The 26865-nt window shown below is 43.2% G+C and overlaps 1 protein-coding gene across 1 annotated transcript; it reads left to right on the forward strand.

Moving 5' to 3' along the window:
• tmcc1b (transmembrane and coiled-coil domain family 1b) lies at window positions 1–23938 on the forward strand. Its single transcript, XM_056274067.1, has 7 exons — window positions 1–71; window positions 14308–14354; window positions 15184–15955; window positions 19721–20146; window positions 21721–22205; window positions 22305–22440; window positions 22554–23938. The coding sequence occupies exons 3-7, from the start codon at window positions 15353–15355 to the stop codon at window positions 22866–22868; spliced, it is 1965 nt and encodes a 654-aa protein (XP_056130042.1). The 5' UTR covers window positions 1–71; window positions 14308–14354; window positions 15184–15352; the 3' UTR covers window positions 22869–23938.
• Window positions 23939–26865: the final 2927 nt, after the last annotated feature.

The following is a 26865-nucleotide window of genomic DNA, read 5'->3' on the forward strand; positions in this document are numbered from 1 at the left end:
CTTTGGAGCGTTACATTTTTTTCCTGTCCTAAATGAGATCACACAACATCTGTCGATGGCCACAACTGAAGGTATGGTTATGTGCTGTCACACTCTTGCTCAGTTGCATCTCTTTCCCTCAGTATATTGCTTTTCAGTGATGAGAGGTGACGTGATATTGGCAAAGGGAAGGAATGTTAGAAAAAATATCATTTTAGTGTGTGGAAACAAGTTGTGTTTTGGAGCAAAATCTCCTTGGTATAGGCAGATGTTGAAGTGCTGCTAAATACATGCACACAAATGTACGCTGTGCTATGACCTTGAAGGCTGCAAGTGCAAAGCTTGTGTGTTTGTGATAGAAAATCATTTTCCAAGGGACAATGAGGCCATTGTAATAGTTAAAATTTATACAAAAGAGTCACATTTAAGTGTTTACATTCTGCGTTATATTCTTTATTTTATAATTGAAAATCATTCTTACAAAGATAGGTGCTGAGTTGTGCATCTCCCTTCATTTAGTTAAAGTTTCTGGTCAGGAAATACTCTCCCAGTGTTTAATTTGTAAATCTCGAGGTCCCAGACCACCAATTAGGTGGTGATCTAATGGGTTTTCTGTAAAGGGAGAGGTCCTGAAACGTATCAATAGACTGGTGCTGCAAACATATTAGGTGCCACTGTTTTACTATATTGTCATGACAGAGATACCTCTAAAAAAGGCCATTATACAGCCGACCAATTTAAATTATACAATTTCTTTTTTTGTTGCAAACCTACACAGTAGCCCTCAAACACAAACTCATTACAACCATGTAACGCAAATGCTCAGAATGAAATATTACACAATCCACTGGAACAAAGAAAAAGACAGCGATGGATCTTAACCTTTGAACAGTGTGCCCACATAAATGAATATAGCCAAGATTAATCTAAAAGCTTGAACAGCAACACCATTTTGAAATGAATATATATATATATCCATCCATCCATCCATCCATTATCATCCAAACCGCTTATCCTGCTCTCAGGGTCGCGGGGATGCTGGAGCCTATCCCAGCAGTCATTGTGCAGCAGGCGGGGAGACACCCTGGACAGGCCGCCAGGCCATCACAGGGCATGTACAGATATACACAATATAAATATACCAACTCAGTCTTTAATATGAATGTAACCTCAAACTCAAAAATCACCATTGACAACACTGTGGTGACGCCAGCTCAGACTGTGAGGAATCTTGGTGTGATCCTGGACGACCAACTGTCATTTGCTGCAAACGTTGCATCGGTTGCTCGCTCCTGCAGATTTCTCCTCTATAACATCAGGAGGATTCGCCCTCAATGATGAGACGGCACAGGTGCTCATCCAGGCTCTGGTCATCTCCCGGCTGGACTATGCAACTCCCTCCTTGCTGGCGCCCCGGCGTCGGCCACCAGACCTCTGGAGCTTGTTCAGAAAGCTGCAGCTCGTCTGGTGTTCAACCGCCCTAAGTTCTCCCACACAACTCCCCTTCTCATGTCCCTACACTGGCTCCCAGTAGCTGCTCGCATCCAGTTTAAGACTCTGGTGCTAGCCAACAGGGCAGTGAAAGGAACAGCGCCTTCCTATCTCCAGGCCATGGTCAAGCCCTACACCCTCACCCGACCACTTCGCTCTGCTGCCTCGGGACGCCTGGTTGCCCCGTCGCTCAGAGGCCCTTGCTGCCGATCGACCCGGTCACGACTCTTTTCTGTCCTGGTCCCACAGTGGTGGATTGAACTCCCCACTGATGTCAGGACAGCGGAGTCGCTGCCCATCTTTCGGCGCAGGTTGAAAACTCGCCTCTTTAAGAACTACTACCCTGTTACTTGCTCTGAGCACTTATTGTATTCACTCATTAAAAAAAAGAATCTCTTTCTTGCACTTTTACTTTAGCACTGGTTTTGCTCTTAGATGCTTGTTTAGATGAACTTATGACCTCTGATGACTAGTAGTTCTCCTGATTTTCTACGTTAAATGCACTTATTGTAAGTCGCTTCAGATAAAAGCGTCGGCTAAATCAGTGGTTCTCAACCTTTTTGGGGTCCTGGACCCCCTGTGTATTTTTGATCTACCCTGAGGACCCCTCCACCTGATCTTGGGGGAGGGGGGTTGCAATTTGATAGAAACAGTAGAAACTGCATTTTAAATTGCATTATAGCATTTATTCACTCTTTGGGGCAAAAATAAGAGCTTTCAGTTGTAAATTAGATATAGTTGACAAAACAGAATTCTTATGCAGTAACTTTCAGATATATGTAACGAAACAGAATATGTATTCAGTAACTTTCAGATATATGTAACAACAGAATTTTTATGCAGTAACTTTTAACAATGCAAATGGGAGCGAGATCTCTTATTAAAATACAATAAATTACACTTGTGAAACAGATGTAATTAGAGAAAAAAGTCCTGTTACCCTTTATAGTTTAGGTAGATAAAGGTCTCAGTCACATTTGAGTAAAATAATCCTATTTCTATAAATGTCATAGGATCTTTTTTTTAAAGATATTTTATTTTCACTGACCCCTCGCAATTACACCACGGACCACTAGGGGTCCGCGGACCCCCGGTTGAGAAACACTGGGCTAAATGACTGTAATGTAATGTAAAAAAATACACATTAAAAAAATCCCATGCATGCAGTTACACTCTACCGCCATCTGGTGGAGAGAAAAAACAAAACAACTGCCATGTGATGGCATGGATAATGTTCTTGAAATCTGAGAATATAATAAAAATATCAACATGTGACTGCATGTGTTCACACGAAGAAAGGCGAAAGACTCGCAGTGTTTCATATATATATATATATATATATATATATACACTACCGTTCAAAAGTTTGGGATCACCCAAACAATTTTGTGTTTTCCATGAAAAGTCACACTTATTCACCACCATATGTTGTGAAATGAATAGAAAATAGAGTCAAGACATTGACAAGGTTAGAAATAATGATTTGTATTTGAAATAAGATTTTTTTACATCAAACTTTGCTTTCGTCAAAGAATCCTCCATTTGCAGCAATTACAGCATTGCAGATCTTTGGCATTCTAGCTGTTAATTTGTTGAGGTAATCTGGAGAAATTGCACCCCACGCTTCCAGAAGCAGCTCCCACAAGTTGGATTGGTTGGATGGGCACTTCTTTGAGCAGATTGAGTTTCTGGAGCATCACATTTGTGGGGTCAATTAAACGCTCAAAATGGCCAGAAAAAGAGAACTTTCATCTGAAACTCGACAGTCTATTCTTGTTCATAGAAATGAAGGCTATTCCATGCGAGAAATTGCTAAGAAATTGAAGATTTCCTACCCCGGTGTGTACTACTCCCTTCAGAGGACAGCACAAACAGGCTCTAACCAGAGTAGAAAAAGAAGTGGGAGGCCGCGTTGCACAACTGAGCAAGAAGATAAGTACATTAGAGTCTCTAGTTTGAGAAACAGACGCCTCACAGGTCCCCAACTGGCATCTTCATTAAATAGTACCTGTTAGAGCCTGTTTGTGCTGTCCTCTGAAGGGAGTAGTACACACCGGTGTAGGAAATCTTCAATTTCTTAGCAATTTCTCGCATGGAATAGACTTCATTTCTAAGAACAAGAATAGACTGTCGAGTTTCAGATGAAAGTTCTCTTTTTCTGGCCATTTTGAGCGTTTAATTGACCCCACAAATGTGATGCTCCAGAAACTCAATCTGCTCAAAGAAGTGCCCATCCAACCAATCCAACTTGTGGGAGCTGCTTCTGGAAGCGTGGGGTGCAATTTCTCCAGATTACCTCAACAAATTAACAGCTAGAATGCCAAAGGTCTGCAATGCTGTAATTGCTGCAAATGGAGGATTCTTTGACGAAAGCAAAGTTTGATGTAAAAAAAATCTTATTTCAAATACAAATCATTATTTCTAACCTTGTCAATGTCTTGACTCTATTTTCTATTCATTTCACAACATATGGTGGTGAATAAGTGTGACTTTTCATGGAAAACACGAAATTGTTTGGGTGATCCCAAACTTTTGAACGGTAGTGTATATATATATATATATATATAAATCCAGTGAGTCAAGTAAATTCTTTATGAGACAGTACAAGCCTGTTTCATGCCATAAGCATCATCAGCTGTCAATAAAGCTACATGGGAAAGGACATACCATTTACTGCCTCATCATGCACATCACGTGCACAACGTCCAATGGGGAAGGGAGAGGTGCGACGTTCAAAAATTCAAAAACACGTGATCACTAACGGTCCAATTTGGGGGGGGGGTATTTGTCTATCGGCATAATTTATTTATAATTACAAAATAGGTGCTTATATCTATGTCTGCAACTGCTGGCCAAATCATTCCTGTTATTCAATGTGTATATTTGAGGTTTGCAAATGATAAAATATTTTGTAGTTACACATACTAGATTGCACATTTTACTACTGGTTGAATATGTTTTGTTCTTTGAGAGTATTTTCCAGGTGGTTGAATAATTAATGTTTCTGTCTGCCAATGACCAAATATAATGCACACGTGTGTTTCTAAAGCTACGTGGGTTTCTAAAGGTTTAATGCGCACGTGTGTTTCTAAAGCTACACACACGTGCATTAAACCTCTTTTTGAATGTTCCCTCTGTTAGACCGAGGTATATGTCTATTTTGCCGTTGTCATCTCTCGTCACCGTAGCTTGGCAGATACCTCCCTTCATCCGGGCATTTTCCCTCGAGGGGGCACGAGTTGTTCACACAGCAGTTGCAGTTGGGGGAGTCTGGGTGTGATGAAGGTGTCATTGATTTGTTGATGATTCTTGTGTTGTGGGACAATATGTGTTGAATGTTAGGCATGCAGCTGTAACTAATTTTGATGGTGTTCCTATTCAATATCTTCCTCCGATGGTGATCCGGGGTGAAGCACTTATCCAAAAGTTTAAAAAACTGCTTGCTGATGTTTGTGGCCACAGTATCACTGTAGGGTGGGTTGGTTGTACCAGGGGATGTTTGGTTTTCTGCTACGTTTGTTGGTTTGCTGGCAGTCAGTGTGTAATGGTGGGTTGTGCTTGAGCTTAAAATTGTAGCCACTCTTTTGCAATGCATCTTGGTATGGGGGTGCAGCTTCATTGAAGATGGACTCATTAGATGATAATTTTGTGAGTCTTCTATTAATGCTTTCTGGGATGTTCTTCAAGATGGAGGGTGGGTGGTTGCTTTCTCTATGGACATACTGCAGCGTGTTGTTGGGCTTAATGTACGGCATGTATGTGCCGTTCCTAAGGTCCACTGAGATGTCCAGAAAGTCCATTTGTTTTTTGTTTGCTTCGATTGTGATTTTTAGCCTGTTGTTTGAGAATATTTTGCATGTTGTTTTCTTAATTTGCTCGACCTCTGTTGGTGTTTTGCTACAAATTGCTAGCCCATCATCCCTATAGAGTCCAACATTGATGTCCAGGTGCTGTAGTTGAGACAACAAATACATTCCAACTAGTTCACAAGTTTCCACCCCATTGAAGCTGGATTATATATAATCCAGTGAGTCAAGTAATTCTTTATGAGAATAAAGAGAATAAGCAATCATGAGATTGACAGCTGACGATTGCTTATGGCATGAAAGGCTTGTACTGTCTCATAAAGAATTTACTTGACTCACTGGATGATTTTGCGCCTTATTTGTTTCCCTACCGTTGAGTGTTTCTTTTAACAAAGTTATATATATGTATATACGTGTATATATATATATGTGTGTATGTGTGTATGTGTGTGTGTGTGTATGTATGTATGTATGTATGTATGTATGTATGTATGTATGTGTGTGTGTGTGTGTGTACATATATATACGGTATATGTATATATATATATATATATATATATATATATATATATATATGTATGTATGTATGTGTGTGTGTGTGTGTGTGTGTGTGTGTGTGTGTGTGTGTGTGTGTGTATATACATGATACACAGTACACTATGTTGCGTACAATGAAATGTGCAAATCATCCAACTGGATTTGAGAGTCTGCTCTGAATGCAAACTGTAGAGGGTACCTTGACAACTTTCCCACCCTATCAAATAGTTCATCACCTATCACAGAGAGACGAGCCAATTAAGTGTTTTGGATGGAGAGAAAAACGCAATTGTCTTTATATCTGGGATATAACATAACATAAGAAAATTAATATTGCTTGCCACAACAGGTGTGGGATCCTTGTAAACAGGTACTGGAATGCACTAGATTCTGTTTTGGCAGGATTATGGTCTAGCAGATTTTTTGTATGAATGAAGATATGGGAAAAAGTCATAGAAGCTACGTTGAGGAGAGTTGATGATCAGCGAGCAGCAGTATGGTTTCATGCCACGAAAGAGCACCACAGATGTGATGTTTACTTTGAGAATGTTGATGAAGAAGTATAGAGAAGGCCAAAAGGAGTTATGTTGTGTCTTTGTGGATTTAGAGAAAGCATAAGACAGGGTGCCAGGAGAGTAGGTGTGGTATTGTATGAGGAAGTCGGGAGGTGCAGAGAAGTATGTAGGAGTGGTGCAGGATATGTATGAGGGAAGTGTGACAATGGTGAGGTGTGTGGTTGGAATGACAGATGGGTTCAAGGTGTAGGTGTTACCCTGTGTATGAAATGTGCTATATAAATAAAGTTTGACTTGACTCTGAGCCCTTTCTTGTTTGCAATAATGATGGACAGGTTGACGGACGAGATCAGGCAGGAGTCTCCGTGGACTATGATGTTTGCGGATGATCTTACTAGTGCTAGCCATTGTCATGTTGGAGCTGAGAGAACATTTGTTCATACTTCCCCCTCTCTCTCTCCAGCCCGTGTTTGTTTAAAGAGCGCTGATAGGCCCCAGTGAAATTCTGATAGGCTCCAGAGATGTTTCGTGGATCTGAATGTACAACATGCCTGTAGTCTATAGCACAATACAGGCATATCATAATACCGCAGTTCACATGTGTGTATTGAACCGTAGGGGGCATACCAAACGGGTCGGCAACATACCGTGTACCGTTGCATCACCCAGTGATATGCAAGCCTTTGAGTAATGATGCTGCTAAACTTCAATGCAGCAAACAATGGACACTTCTACCTTGAAGCTTGGTGGGACTGATCTGGACTTTGTCTTGTCAAAGGATGATGTACAATAGGCTAAATATGGATTTGGAAACCGAGTAACACATTGTAACGTGTTGGTTTGAATATATAAAGACAGACTTGAATTGTTTATTTTCACACTAAAGGCTATGAAAGTTGGCTGTAAGGTACACCTATATGTCAGATGCATGCAGAATCATACCTGCTGGCTTATGCAGAGGTCGTTCACTTCAGAGGCAAGCTGCATTGCATTTTCTTCCAAAACAGGGCAAAGTGTGTGTTTTGTTTTTGTTTTGTTTTTTTGGGGGGGGGGGCGGTGATGTAAGGTTAGAAATAAACCATTTGTGGCAGAATGGGAAAGCAGTTGCTTTTGGGATGGGTTTTCTAAGTGAGATGGAATAAGTGCTTTATAAACCTATTTCGCCTTGTTATGGAAACAAGACAAATGAACAGAACCTGTTATACACTTTTTAAAATCTAGGCATTTAATAAAAAAAACCTATTTAGATAAAAAAAGATGAAATATCCGTGCATAACACAAAACATTTATTATGTTTTTGAAAAATAAAGTTTCAGTAAATGACAGTGTTCTCTCCATGGCCGAGATGTGTTATTTCAAAGGTAACTCAGTCTGTCTGCAGCCCCTGAAACAACATTTTGAAGAACGCCCCAGTTCAAACTTAGCGACTGTTCCAGGTTTTGCATGATTAAGAAAAACTATCAACATAATCCGAATCAGAAATACTTTATTGATCCCCAAGGAGAAATTGAGTCAAGTGCATTTTCTCACATTCTAGAAGAGCGGCACGGTAGCCCAGTGGTTAGCACTGTTGCCTTACAGCGAGATGGTCCTGGGTTCGAACGCCAGGCCGTCCCGGGTGGTGTTTGCATGTTCTCCCCGTGTCTGCGTGGGTTTCTTCCGGGTGCTTCGGTTTCCTCCCACCATCAAAAAGACATGCATGTTTGGGTTAATACTCCTGCCTGTGCCCCTGACCGAGACAATGGGAAGAGGAACTGGAGTTGGTCCCAGTGTGCTGCAGCTGCCCACTGCTGCTATACAGTAGGATGGATTAAATGCAGAGAACACATTCGATGTAAGAATACAATTAGTTGTAAGAATGCAATGACAAAATAAAGTGGCTTTCTGGCTTTCTATATGTAAGCATAAGGGAAATTATAAGAAAAATGGAAAAATAAGAAATATGTAAATACATGTGCATTATACTACAATGACTGCTGGAATACAGTCCAGCATCTCGCGACCCGAATTCGGATAAGCGGCTTGGATAATGGATGGATGGATCTACTACAATTTATAACAACAATACACATAGAAAAATAAGAAATATGTAAAAATATGTGCAGAATATGAACACAGTACTAATGCAGTATAAATATACACCAGCATATTGCACAGTTGAAATATCTATCCTTGTTGTAGTAATCTGCTGCAAAATGCAAAGAGCATACCCGAATGAATGAGTGAATGATTTATTTCGAACATGTAAATACGCAGGATATAACATACAGATAAGCCATTGCCAGTCAACCTATCAAACTCAGTGAACAAATGTCCATATACATCAGATTATTTGTTACATATTCGAAAAGGAGTAAGAGGAAATATATACGCTTATTTTTCCCTACCCCTTCTCACCTACTCTTAAGTTAATTCAGCTGCTATACATTTCAAACTCAATTCCCACTGTACTGTATGGTTGACATTCGATGCAAGTTGTGCTGCACAATACAAACTCAACTACTGTGAACAATAAGAGAAGAAAAAAAAACGTGAGAGAAAGAGAAGAAAAAGAAAAACACATCCTAATGCCATGTACCAAGAATAAACAGATCTCAATGCAACCTACAACCCAAATATCCACTCGGTGTCATAGAAAGAAAAATGAGAAAAATGTAATAAGAAATGTTTACAGATAAATAAAACTTAGACAGTTAACACAACTCTTTGTCATCCCTATATCTCTTCATAGTCAGACCTTTGTACTTCTTATTGAACTGCGTAATGTTTGTACTTTGTTTGAGTTTCATGCTCAGACTGTTCCACAATTTTACCCCACAGATTGGAATGCCCATGCTCTTCAAAGTTGTACGAATGCATAATTTCTTGGAAGTTTAATTTTCCTCTCAAATTATATTGCCCTTCTCTATCTGAGAATATTTTTGTATATTACTTTGTAATAGATTGTTTCTTGCTTTGAACATTATTTGTGCCGTGTTAAATTCCACTAAATCCCTGAACTTCAAGGCACTTGACTTTAAAAATAGCTTGTTGGTGTGTTCACGATATCCATTTTTGTAGTATGCATCATGGTTGTAGGTTGGTTTTGTAGGTGTTAACCCCATACCTGCATACAGTAGATCAGATATGGTAAAATAAATGAACAATACAGTGCATAATGCTTTATGATCCAGAATGTGTCTTGCTTTTCCCATGACTGCAATGTTCCTTGCCAGCTTTGCTCGCACAAATGTTATGTGAGGTTTTCAGCAAATTTTGTGGTCTAGTGTCTCACCAAGGAATTTATTTCCATATACTCTTTCTATTTGGACATTAGTGACGATTAGCAGTCAGCAGTATGGTTTCATGTCACAAAAGAGATGTGTTTGCTTTGAGAATGTTGATTGAGAAGTATAGAGAAGGCCAGAAGGAGTTACATTGTGTCTTTGTGGATTTAGAGAAAGCTTATGACAGGGTGCCAAGAGAGGAGTTGTGGTATTGTATGAGGAAGTCAGGAGTTGTAGAGAAGTATGTAGGAGTGGTGCAGGATACGTATGAGGGAAGTGTGACAATGGTGAGGTGTGCGGTTGGAATGACGGATGGGTTCAAGGTGGAGGTGGGATTACATCAAGGATCGGCTCTTAGCCCTTTCTTGTTTGCAATGGTGATGGACAGGTTGACGGACAAGATCAGGCAGGAGTCTCCATGGACGATGATGTTCGCGGATGACATTGTGATCTGTAGTGAGAGTAGGGTGCAGGTTGAGGAGAGCCTGGAGAGGTGGAGGTATGCACTAGAGAGAAGAGGAATGAAAGTCAGTAGGAGCAAGACGGAATACCTATGCGTGAATGAGAGAGAGGACAGTGGAATGGTCAGGATGCAAGGAGGGGAGGTGACAAAGACATCTGAGTTTAAATACTTGGGGTCAACTGTCCAAAGTAACGGGGAGTGCAGTAGAGAGGTGAAAAAGAGAGTGCAGGCAGGTTGGAGTGGGTGGAGAAGTGTGTCAGGAGTGATTTGCGACAGAAGGGTACCAGCAAGAGTTAAAGGGAAAGTTTACAAGATGGTTGTGAGACCAGCTATGTTATATGGTTTGGAGACAGTGGCACTGACGAAAAGACAGGAGGTGGAGCTGGAGGTGGCAGAGTTGAAGATGCTAAGATTTCCACTGGGAGTAACGAAGAAGGACAGGATTAGGAACGATTATATTAGAGGGACCGCTCAGGTTGGACGGTTTGGAGACAAAGCAAGAGAGGCAAGATTGAGATGGCTTGGACATGTGTGGAGGAGAGATGCTGAGTATATTGGGAGAAGGATGCGGAATATGGAGCTGCCAGGGAAGAGGAGAAGAGGAAGGCCAAAGAGGAGGTTTATGGATGTGGTGAGGGAAGACATGCAGGTGGCTGGTGTGACAGAGGAAGACGCAGAAGACAGGAAGAAATGGAAACGGATGATCCGCTGTGGCGACCCCTAACGGGAGCAGCCGAAAGTAGTAGATAGATTGTGGTCACCTCCAAAACCTGCTGTAAATTCTCACTAGAACAAAATATATTCGTGTCATATGTAAATAGGTTTTTTTTTTAGGTCTATAAATAGTCCCAAAGCAAACTTTTTGGTCTATGCAATTAGCTATTTCTTTAATTAATTCAATGAGTGCCAGAGATGTGGCTCTGTTTGGTCGATTTGGTCTTTGGCTATCGGTCAGCAGATTGTGTTTCTCAATGAATTTGTCCAGTCTGGCAGCAAATAGTTTTTCAAATATTTTGGAGAATTGTGACAATAATGAAATCGGTCTGTAGTTAGTAAATTAGTCTATCTCCGGTTTTATGTAGGGGTATGACTTTTGTGATTTTCATCTTGCTTGGAACTTTACCAGATTGAAAGGGACATGTTATATAGATGTGGGCTCGTGGTTTAGCAATACATTTGATCAATATCATGCCAGTCAGTAGATTTTTTTGTTGTTGCATTTGTTTACAATGTCCACGATTTCCTTCTCTTCTACCGCTCTAAGAAGAATGGAACTTAGATTTCTGTCCCCATAGTCACTATCATTCCCCTCGGTGATTGTTTGTGTGTCGTTGATTTTTCCTGCCAGTTTTGGAGCCACATTTACAAAGAATCTATTGACGCCATTTACCAGGTCTTCCATGTTATTTACAGTCTTATAGCTGGCTACAATATTTTACAATCTGTAAAATATTGTGGCCAGCTTGGTCTTCTAGGTCCGTTTCTAATAATACTATTCAGCACATTCCTTAGACCTTTGGTGTGTCTCTAACTCTTTATTGTAGTTTTCCTTCTTGCATATCCTCATAATGTTAGTTAGCTTATTTTTCTATTTTTTATGTTTTATTTCTGCTTCTATAGATTTGTGCTTTATGAATTCTTTATAGAGCTTTTTTTTATGACAAGTGTTACGTAGTCCCTTTGTGACCCATGGACTGTCTTTATATTTCTGTTTACTGTTAAATTGTTCTATTGGGCAAATTTTGTCATGTAAAGATTGAAATATGTTTAGGAATGAATTGTAAGCTTTGTCAGTGTATTTTTCTTTGTGTGTTAGTAATTCATGATTGAAAGCATTCATGGTTTCCTTTTTTTTTTTTTTTCTTCCATCCATCCATTATCCAAACAGCTTATCCTGCTGTCAGGGTCGCGGGGATGCTTGAGCCTATTTTAGATTTTTTTTCTCCCTTTTTCTCTCCAGTTGTATCCGGCCAATTACCCCACTCTTCCGAGCTGTCGCGGTCGCTGCTGGACAACCGAATAGTGCACCTGAGCAAACACATTTGGAAGTTGTTTTGCCAGGGGTCAGCCATGTGTTTTCATCTAACCAATCTTGCAGCAGTGATGTACAGTTAGGTATATGAGGCGTCCGGGTGGCGTGGTGGTCTATTCTGTTGCCTACTAACACAGGGATTGCCAGTTCGAATCCCCGTGTTACCTCCGGCTTTGTCGGGTGTCCCTACTGACACAATTGGCTTTGTTTGCAGGTGGGAAGCCGGATGTGGGTATGTGTCCTGGTCGCTGCACTAGCGCCTCCTCTGGTCGGTCGGGGCGCCTGTTCAGGGGGGAGGGGGAACTGGGGGGGAATAGCGTGATCCTCCAATGCGCTATGTCCCCCCTGGTGAAACTCCTCACTGCCAGGTGAAAAGAAGTGGCTGGCGACTCCACATGTCTGGGAGGAGGTGTGTGGTAGACCGAGAACAGCTCGGAAAATAGGGTAATCGGCCAAATACAATTGGGGAGAAAAACGGGGGAAAATTCAAACCCCCCCCCCAAAAAAAACAAAAAGTGTTGGTTTACTAATTAACAAGATGAGAGATTACAAACAATCGTTCTATGATTTTGACCAATCAGAGACAGCCATCTCCTAGCCCAGATACTGTTTTATTTATTTTCAGACATTGAACTGGTAACGGCATCTCATTTTGACGCTATACGAACATGATAGTCAGAAACACTGACAAGCAGACAGTGCAAATGCAGAAACCATCCTTTAACTTTGGCCCAGTAAGAATCTCATCTTCTCTCTAACATGGTTGGGATCATAACATAATTTCTTTAACTACATTTGTCTATCATCTATGTTTGACTCATAGTTGTATAGCTTTTTTAAGTCATCCATTAACTGCTCTCTCCAGTGAAATAGAACAACTTCTTACAAGATCATAATTTTAACCAAGTAAACTACATGGCAACAGAATAAAACAACTTTAAACTAGGGTGGCACGGTCACCTCACCGCAAGAAGGTCCTGGGCTCAAGCCCCGGGGTAGTCCAACCTTGGGGGTCATCCCGGGTCATCCTCTGTGTGGAGTTTGCATGTTCTCCCTGCGTCTGCGTGGGTTTCCTCCCACAGTCCAAATACATGTAGGTCAGGTGACTCGGCCGTACTAAGTTGTCCCTAGGTGTGTGTGTGTGTGTGTGTGTGTGTGTGTGTGTGTGTGTGTGTGTGTGTGTGTGTGTGTGTGTGTGTGTGTGTGTGTGTGTGTGTGTGTGTGTGTGTGTGTGTTGGCTCTGTGATGGTCTGGCGGCCTGTCCAGGGTGTCTCCCTGCCTGCCGCCCAATGACTGCAGGGACAGGCTCCAGCGACCCCGAGAGCAGGATAAGCGGCTTGGATAATGGATGGATGAACTTTAAACTAAAACAGAGTAAGTTACTAAGTCAGAGTAAGCTTATATAATCAACCTAAACTAAACAGTATAAACGTATTATTATCCATTATCCAAACCGCTTATCTTGCTCTCAGGGTCGCGGGGTTGCTGGAGCCTCTCCCAGCAGTCATGTGGTGGCAGGCAGGGAGACACCCTGGATACGATGCAGTATAAACTAAAATAGAATAAAATACTAGTATCGTTAGAATAAAATATCTTCAACAGAGAGAAGCAGTACGGCAGGACCCCTATCCCCCCCACACACACACACTCAGCTCCACCACTACCATCACCTCCACCATTATGAGTTTCTTGTAAGAGCAGGGCTTCTCCGTAAAGCAGTTTTGTTGGCTGACATTGGTTTGATTTTGTGCATGACCAGTTGTGTGTCACCAGAAGGTACTCTCTGCAGCTCCTGTTCAGTAAATGTCTCTCAGCAAGCTCTTGTGTAGTTGCGTCCTTCACCCACATGAATGCAAAGTATATGCTGATGACCCCTTGCTGCTGCTTGTTTTCCAGATAGAGTATCATAACGTTACAGTAAAGACACGTGTAATTTCTGGCTGGAATGGCCCATCAGGCATCAATCCATGACCAAATATCAGATGTAACTAGACCATGATGAGTGGGGTCATACTCTTACTTGGGAAACAGCAGTATTCCTTTGCTACCATCTTTCACTTTGCTGAAGATTGGTGTGCAAGTGGTTTTTAATTCCGTGCGATACCAAACCGGTGTCATCACTGATCCCAAGTTAACACCTTCTCATGGCTGACTGCTATGAAGATTATTCTGAATGTTATTCTAATCATTATTTTTTTGTTTGTTTGACCCTAAGCAGCAAGTCCTGAGTTGTGAGTCAGAAGAAGAGGAGAGGCTTGGCTGATGGTAAGCTCTCTCTCTCTCTCTCTCTCTCTCTCTCTCTCTCTCTCTCTCTCTCTCTCTCTCTCTCTCTCTCTCTCTCTCTCTCTCTCTTTCTCTCTCTCTCTCTCTCGCTCTCTCACTCCCGTATTATATATTGGTAAAGCAAAAACGTTCATATAAGCTGTCATCTGAGATCCATAGACATGGAAAGGTTGTCTGCACTATATAGCTAGCCTAGTGTTAAATTTAGCTCTGCAAGAAGAACCTGCAGTGGCTCTTTGGACCCCCTCAGAATCAGATGAGAATTTGATAATGCTCACTCTCCATTTACAAATCCATTGCTTTTCATTTTCATGCTTATTGTAGTAATTTTATTACCATCATCCGGAGATGCTGTCATAATCATTGCGTTACTTATTAATGAACTTTTGAGAATACTTTCTGAAATGTGAATGGCCAATTACATCGATGAATTTTGTCTGATCGGTCTTGATAAGCAAACCGATCACAGATCGATGAACAGCATTTCAGAAATTGTTCTTGAGGGTTGCTTTAGTTTGTCGACGCTCTTGCACTAATGGTTTGGCTTTGCGAGACATATATTACAGTCTGTTTTGAAATGGATTCTTGTTGAAAAGAAAATATTTCATCATAGATTTCAACCTTGACTTGCTGCTGGCTAAATAATGAAAAAAACATTTGTTGTCATTCAAATAAACTCACTAGAAGACTTATTTTGTGTCTCAGTGCCAACCCAGTTGATGCACCCTGGTGTTGTTTTATATTGTGCTGCTGCTTATTGTGTTCATCGCTCACAGCTGCATGTCATAATTCATTTTTTCTTTTGTGGTAGACAAGCATGAGCCAAACCACAGATGCATGCACGAACAAAAGGCCCAACTGAGCGCCATCCCCTCTGCTTCCTGGCTTTGAACCAGCCACTCAGAGGGGGTGTGGCCACGGGGCTTAGCTAGTCTCCTTCACCTCCAACCAGCCCCTCACTGTGAGACTGGGGGCCCCTGATGGATCAGGGTAGTAGTGAGCAGAGTCCAGAGGAGCCGGACACAGGAGGCCGAGTAGAGCCAGAAGTCGGCAGGAGGGCGTCGGAGTCAGAGCACGGCTTGTCCAAAATCACCCACAATGCCCTGGAGAACATGGGAGCGTTGGGCCATGGCCTGAAGCAGTTGTTCCAGCCACAGCGCCGACGCTCCTCCGTTTCCCCACATGACTCCGCCTCGTCCTCCACAGGCGCCCCTGCCCCTGAGCCCCTCGATGTAGGGTCAGAGGTAGGGGAAGTCCCTACCTCCTTGGCCCTCCTCTCAGATTCTGACAATCCTGCCACTTCCGCCCCTCCCGCAGCTCTGAGCCGTGTTCTGCAGCAGATCCGCGGTGCCCCTCCAATGATGAAGCGAGGGACCAGCCTGCAGAGCCGCCGCAGCAAGGCGGGGGGAGGCGGGGATCCCCCCCAGAAAGGTAGCCCCCAGATCCACCGTCGCAGTACGCATGAGGCCCTGTTGCAAGCCGGACGCCCACGTTCCTCCTCCACGACTGACACACCCAGCAGCCCAGCCCTGGCAGACATGCTGCTGACCTCTGGTTATCACTCCACTGAGGAGCCTGACAAGGTGAGAGTTCAGGAACAACACAACATTTGCGCAGGATGAGAAGCAAACAAGGTGATTTTGGCGATGATATGGCTGGTATATATTATAAAACCATTTTTCCGTTAAACATCCATGATAATTCAGAGATAGACCTCTGTGAGTGTACCTGTCAGTCATTTCCCTTCTGAAATTCTGAGGTGACGTGCCGGTAGTTTTTTTTCTTTGTCAACATAAAGAAAACAACATGCATCATTGAAGGTACCTTTGAGCTCTAACCCAGCAACAGTCATACGGGGGGCCCTTGTGATCAAGATGCAGACAGCAGTTGGTAGTGATGTGAAACACCAAACGTCTATTTGGACAGGATTACAAGCAATCACCAGACCTGTCCTCCAGAGAGGGCTTAATGCTCAGATAAATTCACTTATTATAATTTACTGCATGGTAACTCTCATGCAGTATAAACTAAAGTAGAATAAAATACTAGTATCGTTAGAATAAAACATCTTCAACAGAGGGAAGCAGTACGGCAGGACCCCCCCCCCCTACACACACACACACACACACTCAGCTCCACCACTACCATCACCTCCACCATTATGAGTTTCTTGTGAGAGCAGGGCTTCTCCGTAAAGCAGTTTTAACTCTCGAATACACGAATGACGCGAAATACGCGTATCGCGTCATTCGCGTCAGGCCCGACGCGAATACACGCGACTTCACGTCGGTTCGCATCTTTGCATTGACTTTACATGTGATCTCATAACACGAGGAAATTGCTTCGCGTTTGGTGTGAACGCGGCATCAGGGACACTGTTTCAGAATTTGTATAAGGAGTAAAGTGTTTGCTATTTGTCAGTAGCTTTATAGACACTTACCACTATGAAAGTATGATATGAAGTGGCCCCAGAGCAATATATCTATAGATAAATAAACAAGCTAAAGGAAACGGGGGACATACACTACCGTTCAAAAGTTTGGGATCACCCAAACAATTTTGTGTTTTCCATGAAAAGTCACACTTATTCACCACCATATGTTGTGAAATGAATAGAAAATAGAGTCAAGACATTGACAAGGTTAGAAATAATGATTTGTATTTGAAATAAGATTTTTTCTACATCAAACTTTGCTTTCGTCAAAGAATCCTCCATTTGCAGCAATTACAGCATTGCAGACCTTTGGCATTCTAGCTGTTAATTTGTTGAGGTAATCTGGAGAAATTGCACCCCACGCTTCCAGAAGCAGCTCCCACAAGTTGGATTGGTTGGATGGGCACTTCTTGCGTACCATACGGTCAAGCTGCTCCCACAACAGCTCAATGGGGTTCAGATCTGGTGACTGCGCTGGCCACTCCATTACCGATAGAATACCAGCTGCCTGCTTCTGCTCTAAATAGTTCTTGCACAATTTGGAGGTGTGTTTAGGGTCATTGTCCTGTTGTAGGATGAAATTGGCTCCAATCAAGCGCTGTCCACTGGGTATGGCATGGCGTTGCAAAATGGAGTGATAGCCTTCCTTATTCAGAATCCCTTTTACCCTGTACAAATCTCTCACCTTACCAGCACCAAAGCAACCCCAGACCATCACATTACCTCCACCATGCTTAACAGATGGCGTCAGGCATTCTTCCAGCATCTTTTCATTTGTTCTGCGTCTCACAAACGTTCTTCTTTGTGATCCAAACACCTCAAACTTGGATTCATCCGTCCACAACACTTTTTTCCAGTCTTCCTCTGTCCAATGTCTGTGTTCTTTTGCCCATCTTAATCTTTTTCTTTTATTGGTCAGTCTCAGATATGGCTTTTTCTTTGCCACTCTGCCCTGAAGCCCAGAATCCCGCAGCCGACTCTTCACTGTAGATGTTGACACTGGTGTTTTGCGGGTACTATTTAATGAAGATGCCAGTTGGGGACCTGTGAGGCGTCTGTTTCTCAAACTAGAGACTCTAATGTACTTATCTTCTTGCTCAGTTGTGCAACGCGGCCTCCCACTTCTTTTTCTACTCTGGTTAGAGCCTGTTTGTGCTGTCCTCTGAAGGGAGTAGTACACACCAGTGTAGGAAATCTTCAATTTCTTAGCAATTTCTCGCATGGAATAGCCTTCATTTCTAAGAACAAGAATAGATTGTCGAGTTTCAGATGAAAGTTCTCTTTTTCTGGCCATTTTGAGCGTTTAATTGACCCCACAAATGTGATGCTCCAGAAACTCAATCTGCTCAAAGGAAGGTCAGTTTTGTAGCTTCTGTAACGAGCTAAACTGTTTTCAGATGTGTGAACATGATTGCACAAGGGTTTTCTAATCATCAATTAGCCTTCTGAGCCAATGAGCAAACACATTGTACCATTAGAACACTGGAGTGATAGTTGCTTGAAATGGGCCTCTATACACCTATGTAGATATTGCACCAAAAACCAGACATTTGCAGCTAGAATAGTCATTTACCACATTAGCAATGTATAGAGTGTATTTCTTTAAAGTTAAGACTAGTTTAAAGTTATCTTCATTGAACAGTACAGTGCTTTTCCTTCAAAAATATGGACATTTCAATGTGATCCCAAACTTTTGAACGGTAGTGTAAGTCCTGATGTCGTCAGTGGTTTGGATGGTGGCCTTGGTATATAGGGTGAATGGGTAGATGAGCGGTCAGAGCGGGAAGGTCAGAGACTGCCTGTGAGTGGTTTGGTCGCTATGTGCTCTAAGCCTTTCTAAATTTAGCTTTTGCTGTTGTCTTTGAGTGTACTTCACTTAAAGAGGCTTGCAGGTTCGAACAAGCTATTAAGTAATGTTTTGTTGTGACATCGTGTGTTCATAGGAATGAGACTTCTCCGGTTTGATGTCAGAAATAACCCAACACTAACATGTTGTTGCCAAACTACCTAACCCGTGGACTATTCAGTCGACCCGCTATCAAAGATATTTTATTGTGCCTTGTCAAAAGGTTGCACAAAGATGGTGAAATAGCTGGTTGTACTTTATTTTACGGTACACTTATAAGACGTAACAAACCGTTCTTTGTATCAAATTAGACAAAAACTAGAAATAATATGTTCTTTATTAGACAGTAAACAAAGTTATATCCTAATTCGACACCATACACCGAAATTATGCTGTAATTAGAAACCACATATAATACCTTATTAGACCCAAAATATACTATAATTAGACACTATTATACCAAATTATACTCTTAACTAGAAACCAATCACATCTGGTCGCTACTTCACATGTTCCTCTTAGCCTGGATGATCTCTGGAGTCCCATGGAGTCTGTAGGTGGTAAATAAATACCCTAATACATGCTTCCTCGACACTCTACCCCCATACCAGTTAAGACATCAGAACATTAATGCCATGTCACCATCCGACCCCAGTAACATTAGGCTATGGAAAATGCCAGGACATCGCATCTTTATTTCCCACCGTTAGACCCTTAATAGACTGTCTTGGAGGGTAACTGGAGACGCATTACAGAAGCACTGACTGTACGGTAAACGAAAGTGAAATCCATCTTTATTTCCCAATGTTTGCTCTTAATTCTGCAATTGAACCTTGCCAAGTTGACGTGGCCTGTGCTGTTCCGGAACTCCTGATTTAAATTTAAATGGTAATGTTGATGCAGTATTTTTTACCATGCATTTTAATGGGTAATTTCTCTTTCGTTTTAATGGTTGTTTTGGTATTTTTTCTTTCTCACTAAATGCAAGTCTCCAGCTTCTTCTCCACCAAAACTTGCCATGTTTGACCTCTACTTTTGTCTTTGCCCTTTGCCAACATCTTTCATCAGTTGGACCGTTGTGATGGATCAGGCCCTGCCGTGTCACCCAACGCCCTCTCCTACAGCACAGACGGGTACGGGGTGGATGTAGTGGACAATACCCCGGACCCCCAGCGAACCAAGCAGGCCATCGCCCAACTGCAGCAGAAGATCCTTAAGCTCACGGAACAGATCAAGATCGAGCAGACCGCGAGCGATGACAATGTGGCAGAGTACCTGAAACTGGCGAACAATGCAGACAAACAGCAGAGCGCCCGCATCAAGCAGGTGTTTGAGAAGAAGAACCAGAAGTCAGCGCAGACCATCCAGCAACTGCAGAGGAAACTGGAGCACTACCACCGAAAGCTACGCGAGGTGGAGCACAACGGCATCCCACGCCAGCCTAAAGACGTTTTCCGGGACATGCACCAAGGGCTCAAAGATGTTGGAGCCAAGGTGTGTGTAGTTACGGTGACACATAAGGCAATTAATGATTTCATAGTTTATTTTTCATGTTGTATTTTAAATTGCTTGGAGAATAAAAATTAGTTTTACGATATCAATCTTATTGTCAAACTAGATGCCACATTTTTCAAACGGGGGCTATAGAATTACATTAATTCCTACCTCAGCTGTGATCCAGCGGATTTTTTATGTCTTTTTAAAGCTACTATGAGGACTTTTTCACAATTTTTTTTTGTTATCAATCTCAGATTAATTTTGAAACCATAAGCAAATGAGACCATAAACAAAAATATTAGATAGTGCTATAATGAGTCCAAAGGCTTCTCTCAGGTTTTCTATTCTGTCAGGTAGGGAATGTTGTAGGAACAAAATACAGTTAGCAGCCATAATACTGAGTAGTCTTCTGTTTGTCTCTGAAGTACCATCAAAAATTGTGTCTGCTGGTGATGTCACGGCGGCGCAGTGGTTAGCGCGGTTGCCTCACAGCAAGAAGGTTCTGGGTTCGAGCCCTTGGGTAGTCCAACCTTGGGGGTCGTCCCGGGTCGTCCTGTGTGTGGAGTTTGCATGTTCTCCCCGTGCCTGCGTGGGTTTCCTCTGGTTGCTCCGGTTTCCTCCCACAGTCCAAAGACATGTAGGTCAGGTGAATCGGCTGTACTAAATTGTCCCTAGTTATGAATGTGTGTGTGTGTGTGTGTGTGTGTGTGGGCCCTGTGTGATGGTCTGGCGGCCGGTCCAGGGTGTCTCCCCGCCTGCCGCCCAATGACTGCTGGGATAGGCTCCAGCATCCCTGTGACCCTGAGAGCAGGATAAGCGGTTCGGATAATGGATGGATGGATGTCACTGATGGACAATTTGTGAATGTGAAAACTACACTTATTTCTGGTTTGCTGCTACCCTTGGTGGGCTACTTTGAAGTGGCCTATGTTGTATGATAAAATGCAAATAACATTGCATACAGCTGATGTATCAAATTCCACCAGAGATGACCGTAAGACCGTACAATTTTGGCGGCATTTCAGAAACTGTACCTCCATTATGGCTGCTAATGGAGTGTTATCCTTACAACATTTCGGTAGAGATGATGTTATAAACAAGGCTCAGCGTTTTCGGTTTTTATTTTTCAAAGCCATCCAGCATGCCGAATTTCGCCACAAGAGGGCACTGTTACATAATCTCACACGAACAGGAACAACTTTTGGGTCCGTGGAAACATAAAATCCAGGTGAAAATCAGTTTAAAAATCTGGGTATTTTTGATGAAAATTGCTAAAAACCGAAAACGCTGAGCCTTGGTTATAAAGAGATAATTGTTGAATAACAATTCAAAAATTGTGGTTGTTCCCCTATAAGTTCACCTGTTGTTCCCAGGTCTGAAACCTCCCTGATTGGAGGCGGAAGGCCTTACACAGCAGGTGAATGTGATGAACTACCGGGCAGAATAGACAACCAGCACGACTGTGAGTCCCCGTGGACCAGTTTGAAAGTCACTGCCATAGATCATCACGTTTCATGTTTTATAACCACTGCAGTCCATTCTGTGTGTTGACCCAACTGTGCCCCCTACAGGTGTCAGGTGGTCTGTCAAGCATCTCTCAAGCCACTCATTCTGCGGCTGGAGCTGTGGTGTCCAAGCCCAGAGAAATTGCCTCCCTGATCCGCAACAAGTTTGGCAGCGCTGATAATATTGCAGCTCTCAAAGACTCCCTGGATGAGACCCAGGGAGATGAAGGGGTAGGCCCAGGGGGAGCTAGGAGCCTTGGGGGAGGACAGCTTCAGTCTAGCCCTAAGTATGGAAGTGAGGATGACTGCTCTAGTGCCACATCTGGCTCTGCAGGGGCCAACAGCACTACTGGAGCCCCTGGAGGCCCCCCGAGCTCCAAGGGCAATACCCTCGAGCATGCTCATGGCTCAGGCTTTGATACTCTACTCCATGAGATCCAAGAGCTCCGGGACAACCAGGGCCGATTAGAACAGTCCTTTGAGAATCTAAAAGCCCACTATCAGCGGGACTACACTATGATCATGGAAGCCCTACAAGAGGAGAGATTCAGGTAGCACAGACCTTGGTATGATGGCTTTAGCTAGCTGCAGGAAAAGAACATATCCACCCTGCATGTGATTTACCATTGTCTCACCTCTGTATTTTGCAGGTGTGAACGTTTAGAAGAACAACTCAATGACTTAACAGAGCTGCACCAAAATGAAATCCTCAACTTGAAACAGGAACTAGCTAGCATGGAGGAGAAGATTGCTTACCAGTCTTACGAAAGAGCTAGAGACATCCAGGTATGCCCCACTAGATATAACATATTAACATATTCCGCTGTAGTTTTGTATTTGTGGGCTGTTTGTGATGCCATCAGATCCCATTCAGTGACAGTTTTCTCCTTAACCTGCAGGAGGCGCTGGAAGCGTGTCAGACACGCATATCCAAGATGGAGCTACAGCAGCAGCAACAACAGGTGGTGCAGCTTGAGGGCTTGGAAAATGCAACAGCACGGACTCTCCTGGGCAAACTCATCAATGTGCTGCTAGCTGTTATGGCTGTTCTTTTAGTGTTTGTCTCCACAGTGGCCAACTGTGTTGTCCCCTTGATGAAGACCCGCAGCCGCACGCTTTCTACGCTACTTCTTGTAATCCTGCTTGCCTTCCTCTGGAGAAACTGGGAGGTGATTTCACAATACCTGGACCGATTGTTTCTACACCCTAGATGACCTGCTTGGAGTGGCTCTGTGAAAAGATGGAGGGATAGAGGGGTGAAGCCAATGTGAAGGAAGGGAAGGAACCCATACAGAGGGGTTGAATCTCAGGGGTCCTGTCTGCTTTCTTGTTCTTCCTCTGCACCATCCATTTCAAAAGGTTTAATGGGAGCTAATCGGAGGTTCGGGAGCCTTACATTTTCTGAGATCTGGTTTGAGAAGAATGAGAGGGCGGAGACTAATGGGAATCAAGGCTGGACATTTGGGATTCATTTGCTACCTTCAGTGCAATTGTGGTACAAGCACACAAGGGTAGGGCATAGTTGAAGGAGGGGCTGAGAGAACTGCACACTTAATTTCTCTCTTCTGGGTGAATTTGTTTACATGTGGAGAACTTACCTTGTTTCCTCGCAAGGGAAATTGTAATCCAGCGATTTATTGTTTTAGAGTTAATTCAAGTGTTATCTTATTGATGTCACCGCTATTATTAATGCAGTTAAATGATGGCTTTCTCTCTCCTTTGCTGAGGTTTAAGTGGTAATAAGCTCACACTTTTTCCCCCCTCATTGGCCTCTCTTCCTGCGAGTTCTTTTTCTAATCTCGTCATTTTGATATTAAGCCAGTCCAGTCTCTCTGTCCTCTTAACTCAGTTTTCTTGGGTTTCACCTCGTTTCGACAACTCTTCCCACTTTCCGCTCATCACACTGTGAGAAATGAGACGCTTGCAGATCAACTACACTGCTAGTGAATCTGACTTACTCATCACTGGATTCATTAGTTGTGGGTTTCCTACCTTGTACCTTTTGGATGCGAAGAGTCAGCAACACTGGTTCTGCTACCAGGATACGAAACAGAGATAATTTGGTTTGAAGGTGCCACCTTGCACTTTGAGCCAATGGCCCTGAGCCCAATTGTCCTGATGGCCACGCCACTGCAGAAGAATAACTAACCTATGAACTGAACGAACATACTTGAAGAGCGCTACAAATGCTCCGAGACTCAGTGCTTCCGTACTGTTTCTATTAGTGACAATGAAATGGTAATACTTTTTAGTTGATTTTTTTATTTTTTAAAGACAAATAAACATGCTGTTTTAAAAGTGAACTTCAAAAGTGTAACTTGTGTTTGTCATGATGAATGTCTGGTTTGCCAAAGTTGTGCACACTGCAGTGGCTGCACAACAGCCTATCAGAAACACATTAACAACATCAGCCAAGCACTGACACATGCCAAAGTATGATAAAGTGTAACATGAATGTAAAACATCACCATTTGTAGAATATTAAAATCAATATGTAAATCAAAGAGTTGAACAACCATATATTGCCGTACTCTTCTTAAGACCACACATCACCAACCGTTTGCCCACTCAAACTGCCATTTGGTATTGCAGCATGGTATAACTTGAGGGCCTGAACAATATTTGATGATGTTGCTTCTGCAGACAAGTCATCAAAAGCCACTTTTACATGCAAAATATTTCATCATTCCAAACACAATTCCAGTTAAAACTGTAAATAAACGGACTACATGCACACTGAACAAAGTGATCTGATAAATTGGTTTGTTTCTTTGTGTTTGTCACAAGCAGCTGATCAGAATAAAAAATTTTGCTGTGGGCAGAGAGGTCTTGTATTCTGGTACACGGTTTGATATTTTGTTTGTTTGTGGTGATCTGATGTAGGGTAGCTGGTGTTTAAACTGGCAGCATGCATGGTGTTGACGCGCCGCTTGAGATGATCTGCTGTGCGGACAGCCACGGTCTGCATGCATATCAAGCATGCCGGTTTTGGCATTGGCGTAGTCCAGTAAAATAAAACAAAACTGATCAGTCCAGTCAGATTTGAACCGACGGTTTTCCTGGTCGAATTTTCACACGGGCCGTGTTCTTGGTTTGGGACAGTTATCTCCCAGACAGCAAAATTGCTGTGGCCCGGACCTGTCCCACCCCCAACTTTCATCTTTCTTTCATCCGGCCCACATAGTGCGTGGAGTGATGGCACTTGGGCGGTCCGCTCCTGTTTGCCAGATCTGGGCCAGAACCAAGTCATAGCAATGCCACATGTGCCACATATTTGCCAAATGTGGCCCATATTTGTTTTGTGATATTTGGGCCATATTCACCATTTATCACACGGGCCACTTCAGGGTCACATCCAGATTACATGTTGCCGAGAGCATCGCATCTTTGCCAAAAAAGGCCCACATTTGATTTGGTATATTTGGGCCATATTTGCTATTATACATGTGGGCCACTTCAGGCTCACATCCATTTTGTCAGGGCCAGGAGAAGGCCATCAGTGCCACATCACTGCCTGAAGTGGCCCACATCCGGATGCGATCTGGGCTGTGATTTAGCTGGGGAGTGGCTGTCTAGTCAAGGGCCGTAGAGAGCGTGGAGTACGTCTTGAATCTACGCGTGCTCTACGGCATATGTCAAGTGTACGGTGTGGGGTGAGGTCAAAATAAAGTAGCACAGCAAGCACTTTATTTCACGTGTTGCACACTTTGTTTCACAAGTTACGAGAGGTGCGTTAGTGCCAATGGCTTGGCGCCGGCCAGACATTTGGCTCTTTGGAGGCCCGGACCTTGTCTGCGGGCGGCTTATTGGGGTTCAGGGGTTTGAGTGATGAGGACGGCAATTCCAATCACGGTATCAGACACTATGGGAGAGGGGCAGAGACAAATTGAGTCGGAGCGCCGTGCTGTGGAGAAAAGTGTTACTGCACCTTCACTGGAAAAACACGTTATTAGAAGTGCCAAAGTGTCACTTCCAATGCAAAGTCATGTAGTTGCTCGGCCATTGCATAGAAGAGATTTGAAGATCGTTGGACAAATAGGTGACCCGAAGAAGACGAATAAAATTTCACCGGTCTCGAAAGACAAATACAGAGGGGCCTGGAAAAGGGATGACGACCGAGGCCTGCTTGGCTGCTGTGAAAAATTGGATGTCACTAAACTTTCTGCCTTTAAATTCGGATAAAGCTAGATGCTGGTCATTGGCCCTGCTAGACTCAGACACCAGTTTGATCAAGTAACAATAGCAATCGACAACTCTGTGTAGCGTAGCGGTCTATTCTGTTGTCTACCAACACGGGGATCGCCGGCTTGGTCGGACGTCCTGGTAGCTGCACTAGCGCCTCAGGGCTTCTGTTCGGGGTGGAGGGGGAAATAGTGTGATTCCCCCCCCCCACGCGCTACGTCCCCCTGGCGAAACTCCTAACTGTCAGGTGAAAAGAAGCGGCTGGCGACTCCACATGTATCGGAGGAGGCATGTGGTAGTCTGCAGCAGTGGCGGCTCGTGCAAACAATTTTTTTGGAGGGGCGGGGGCGCAATTTATCTGGGCGCAGCACACCTGACAGCTGCTTTAATGTCCACACAAAACAATCGACAACTCTGTGATGTCATAAAGTGTGGCAGCCAAAAATATTAGCGTTACATTGGATCCCAGCCTTTCCTTTGATAAGCACATTAGAGAGATCACCAAGACTGCCTTGGTTCACCTGCGTGACGTATAGTTAAAATTCTGTATTTCCTGTCCATGGCTGATGCAGAGACTCTAATACATGCATTTGTTTCATGCAGACGAGTACCGTACTGTTCTGTTTTCAGGTCTTCCACATGCTGGTACTAAAAGTCTTCAGATGGTTCCGAATACTGCAGCTAGAATCCTCACTAAAATTAGGAAATTTGACTATATTACACCAACCAGTCGACTAAAGGGTCCGACCCGTTAGTCAAGGACCAACGTGTCTACTTATCTATGCACGTTACACTACCCCCCCTCCTTCGGGAAGCGCATCAGCTCTCTCACGTCTCTGGGCGCACACGCTTCCGATGACCTCACGGTCTCGCCATCCCACTTCTGACACCAATGCAGCGAATTCGGGGGGCAGTCTGGGAGACCGTCGCCATAGCCGGGACGCGAACCCGTGTCTCCCACTCCGCAAGCGACAACGTTAACCAGTCGACTAAAAGCTCCGATCCGTTAGTCAAGGACCAACGTGTCTA

Source organism: Lampris incognitus, chromosome 2 (assembly GCF_029633865.1).
Source record: "Lampris incognitus isolate fLamInc1 chromosome 2, fLamInc1.hap2, whole genome shotgun sequence".
Lineage (NCBI taxonomy): Eukaryota > Metazoa > Chordata > Actinopteri > Lampriformes > Lampridae > Lampris > Lampris incognitus.

What these genes read in the sequence shown, in the direction of transcription:
- tmcc1b (XM_056274067.1), top strand. Translation starts at nt 15,353, where the DNA reads ATGGATCAGGGTAGTAGTGAGCAGAGTCCAGAGGAGCCGGACACAGGA. An exon ending in TCAAAGATGTTGGAGCCAAG is followed by an intron (nt 20,147 to 21,720) that starts GTGTGTGTAGTT and finishes TGCCCCCTACAG; the next exon opens with GTGTCAGGTGGTCTGTCAAG. An exon ending in CTACAAGAGGAGAGATTCAG is followed by an intron (nt 22,206 to 22,304) that starts GTAGCACAGACC and finishes TGTATTTTGCAG; the next exon opens with GTGTGAACGTTTAGAAGAAC.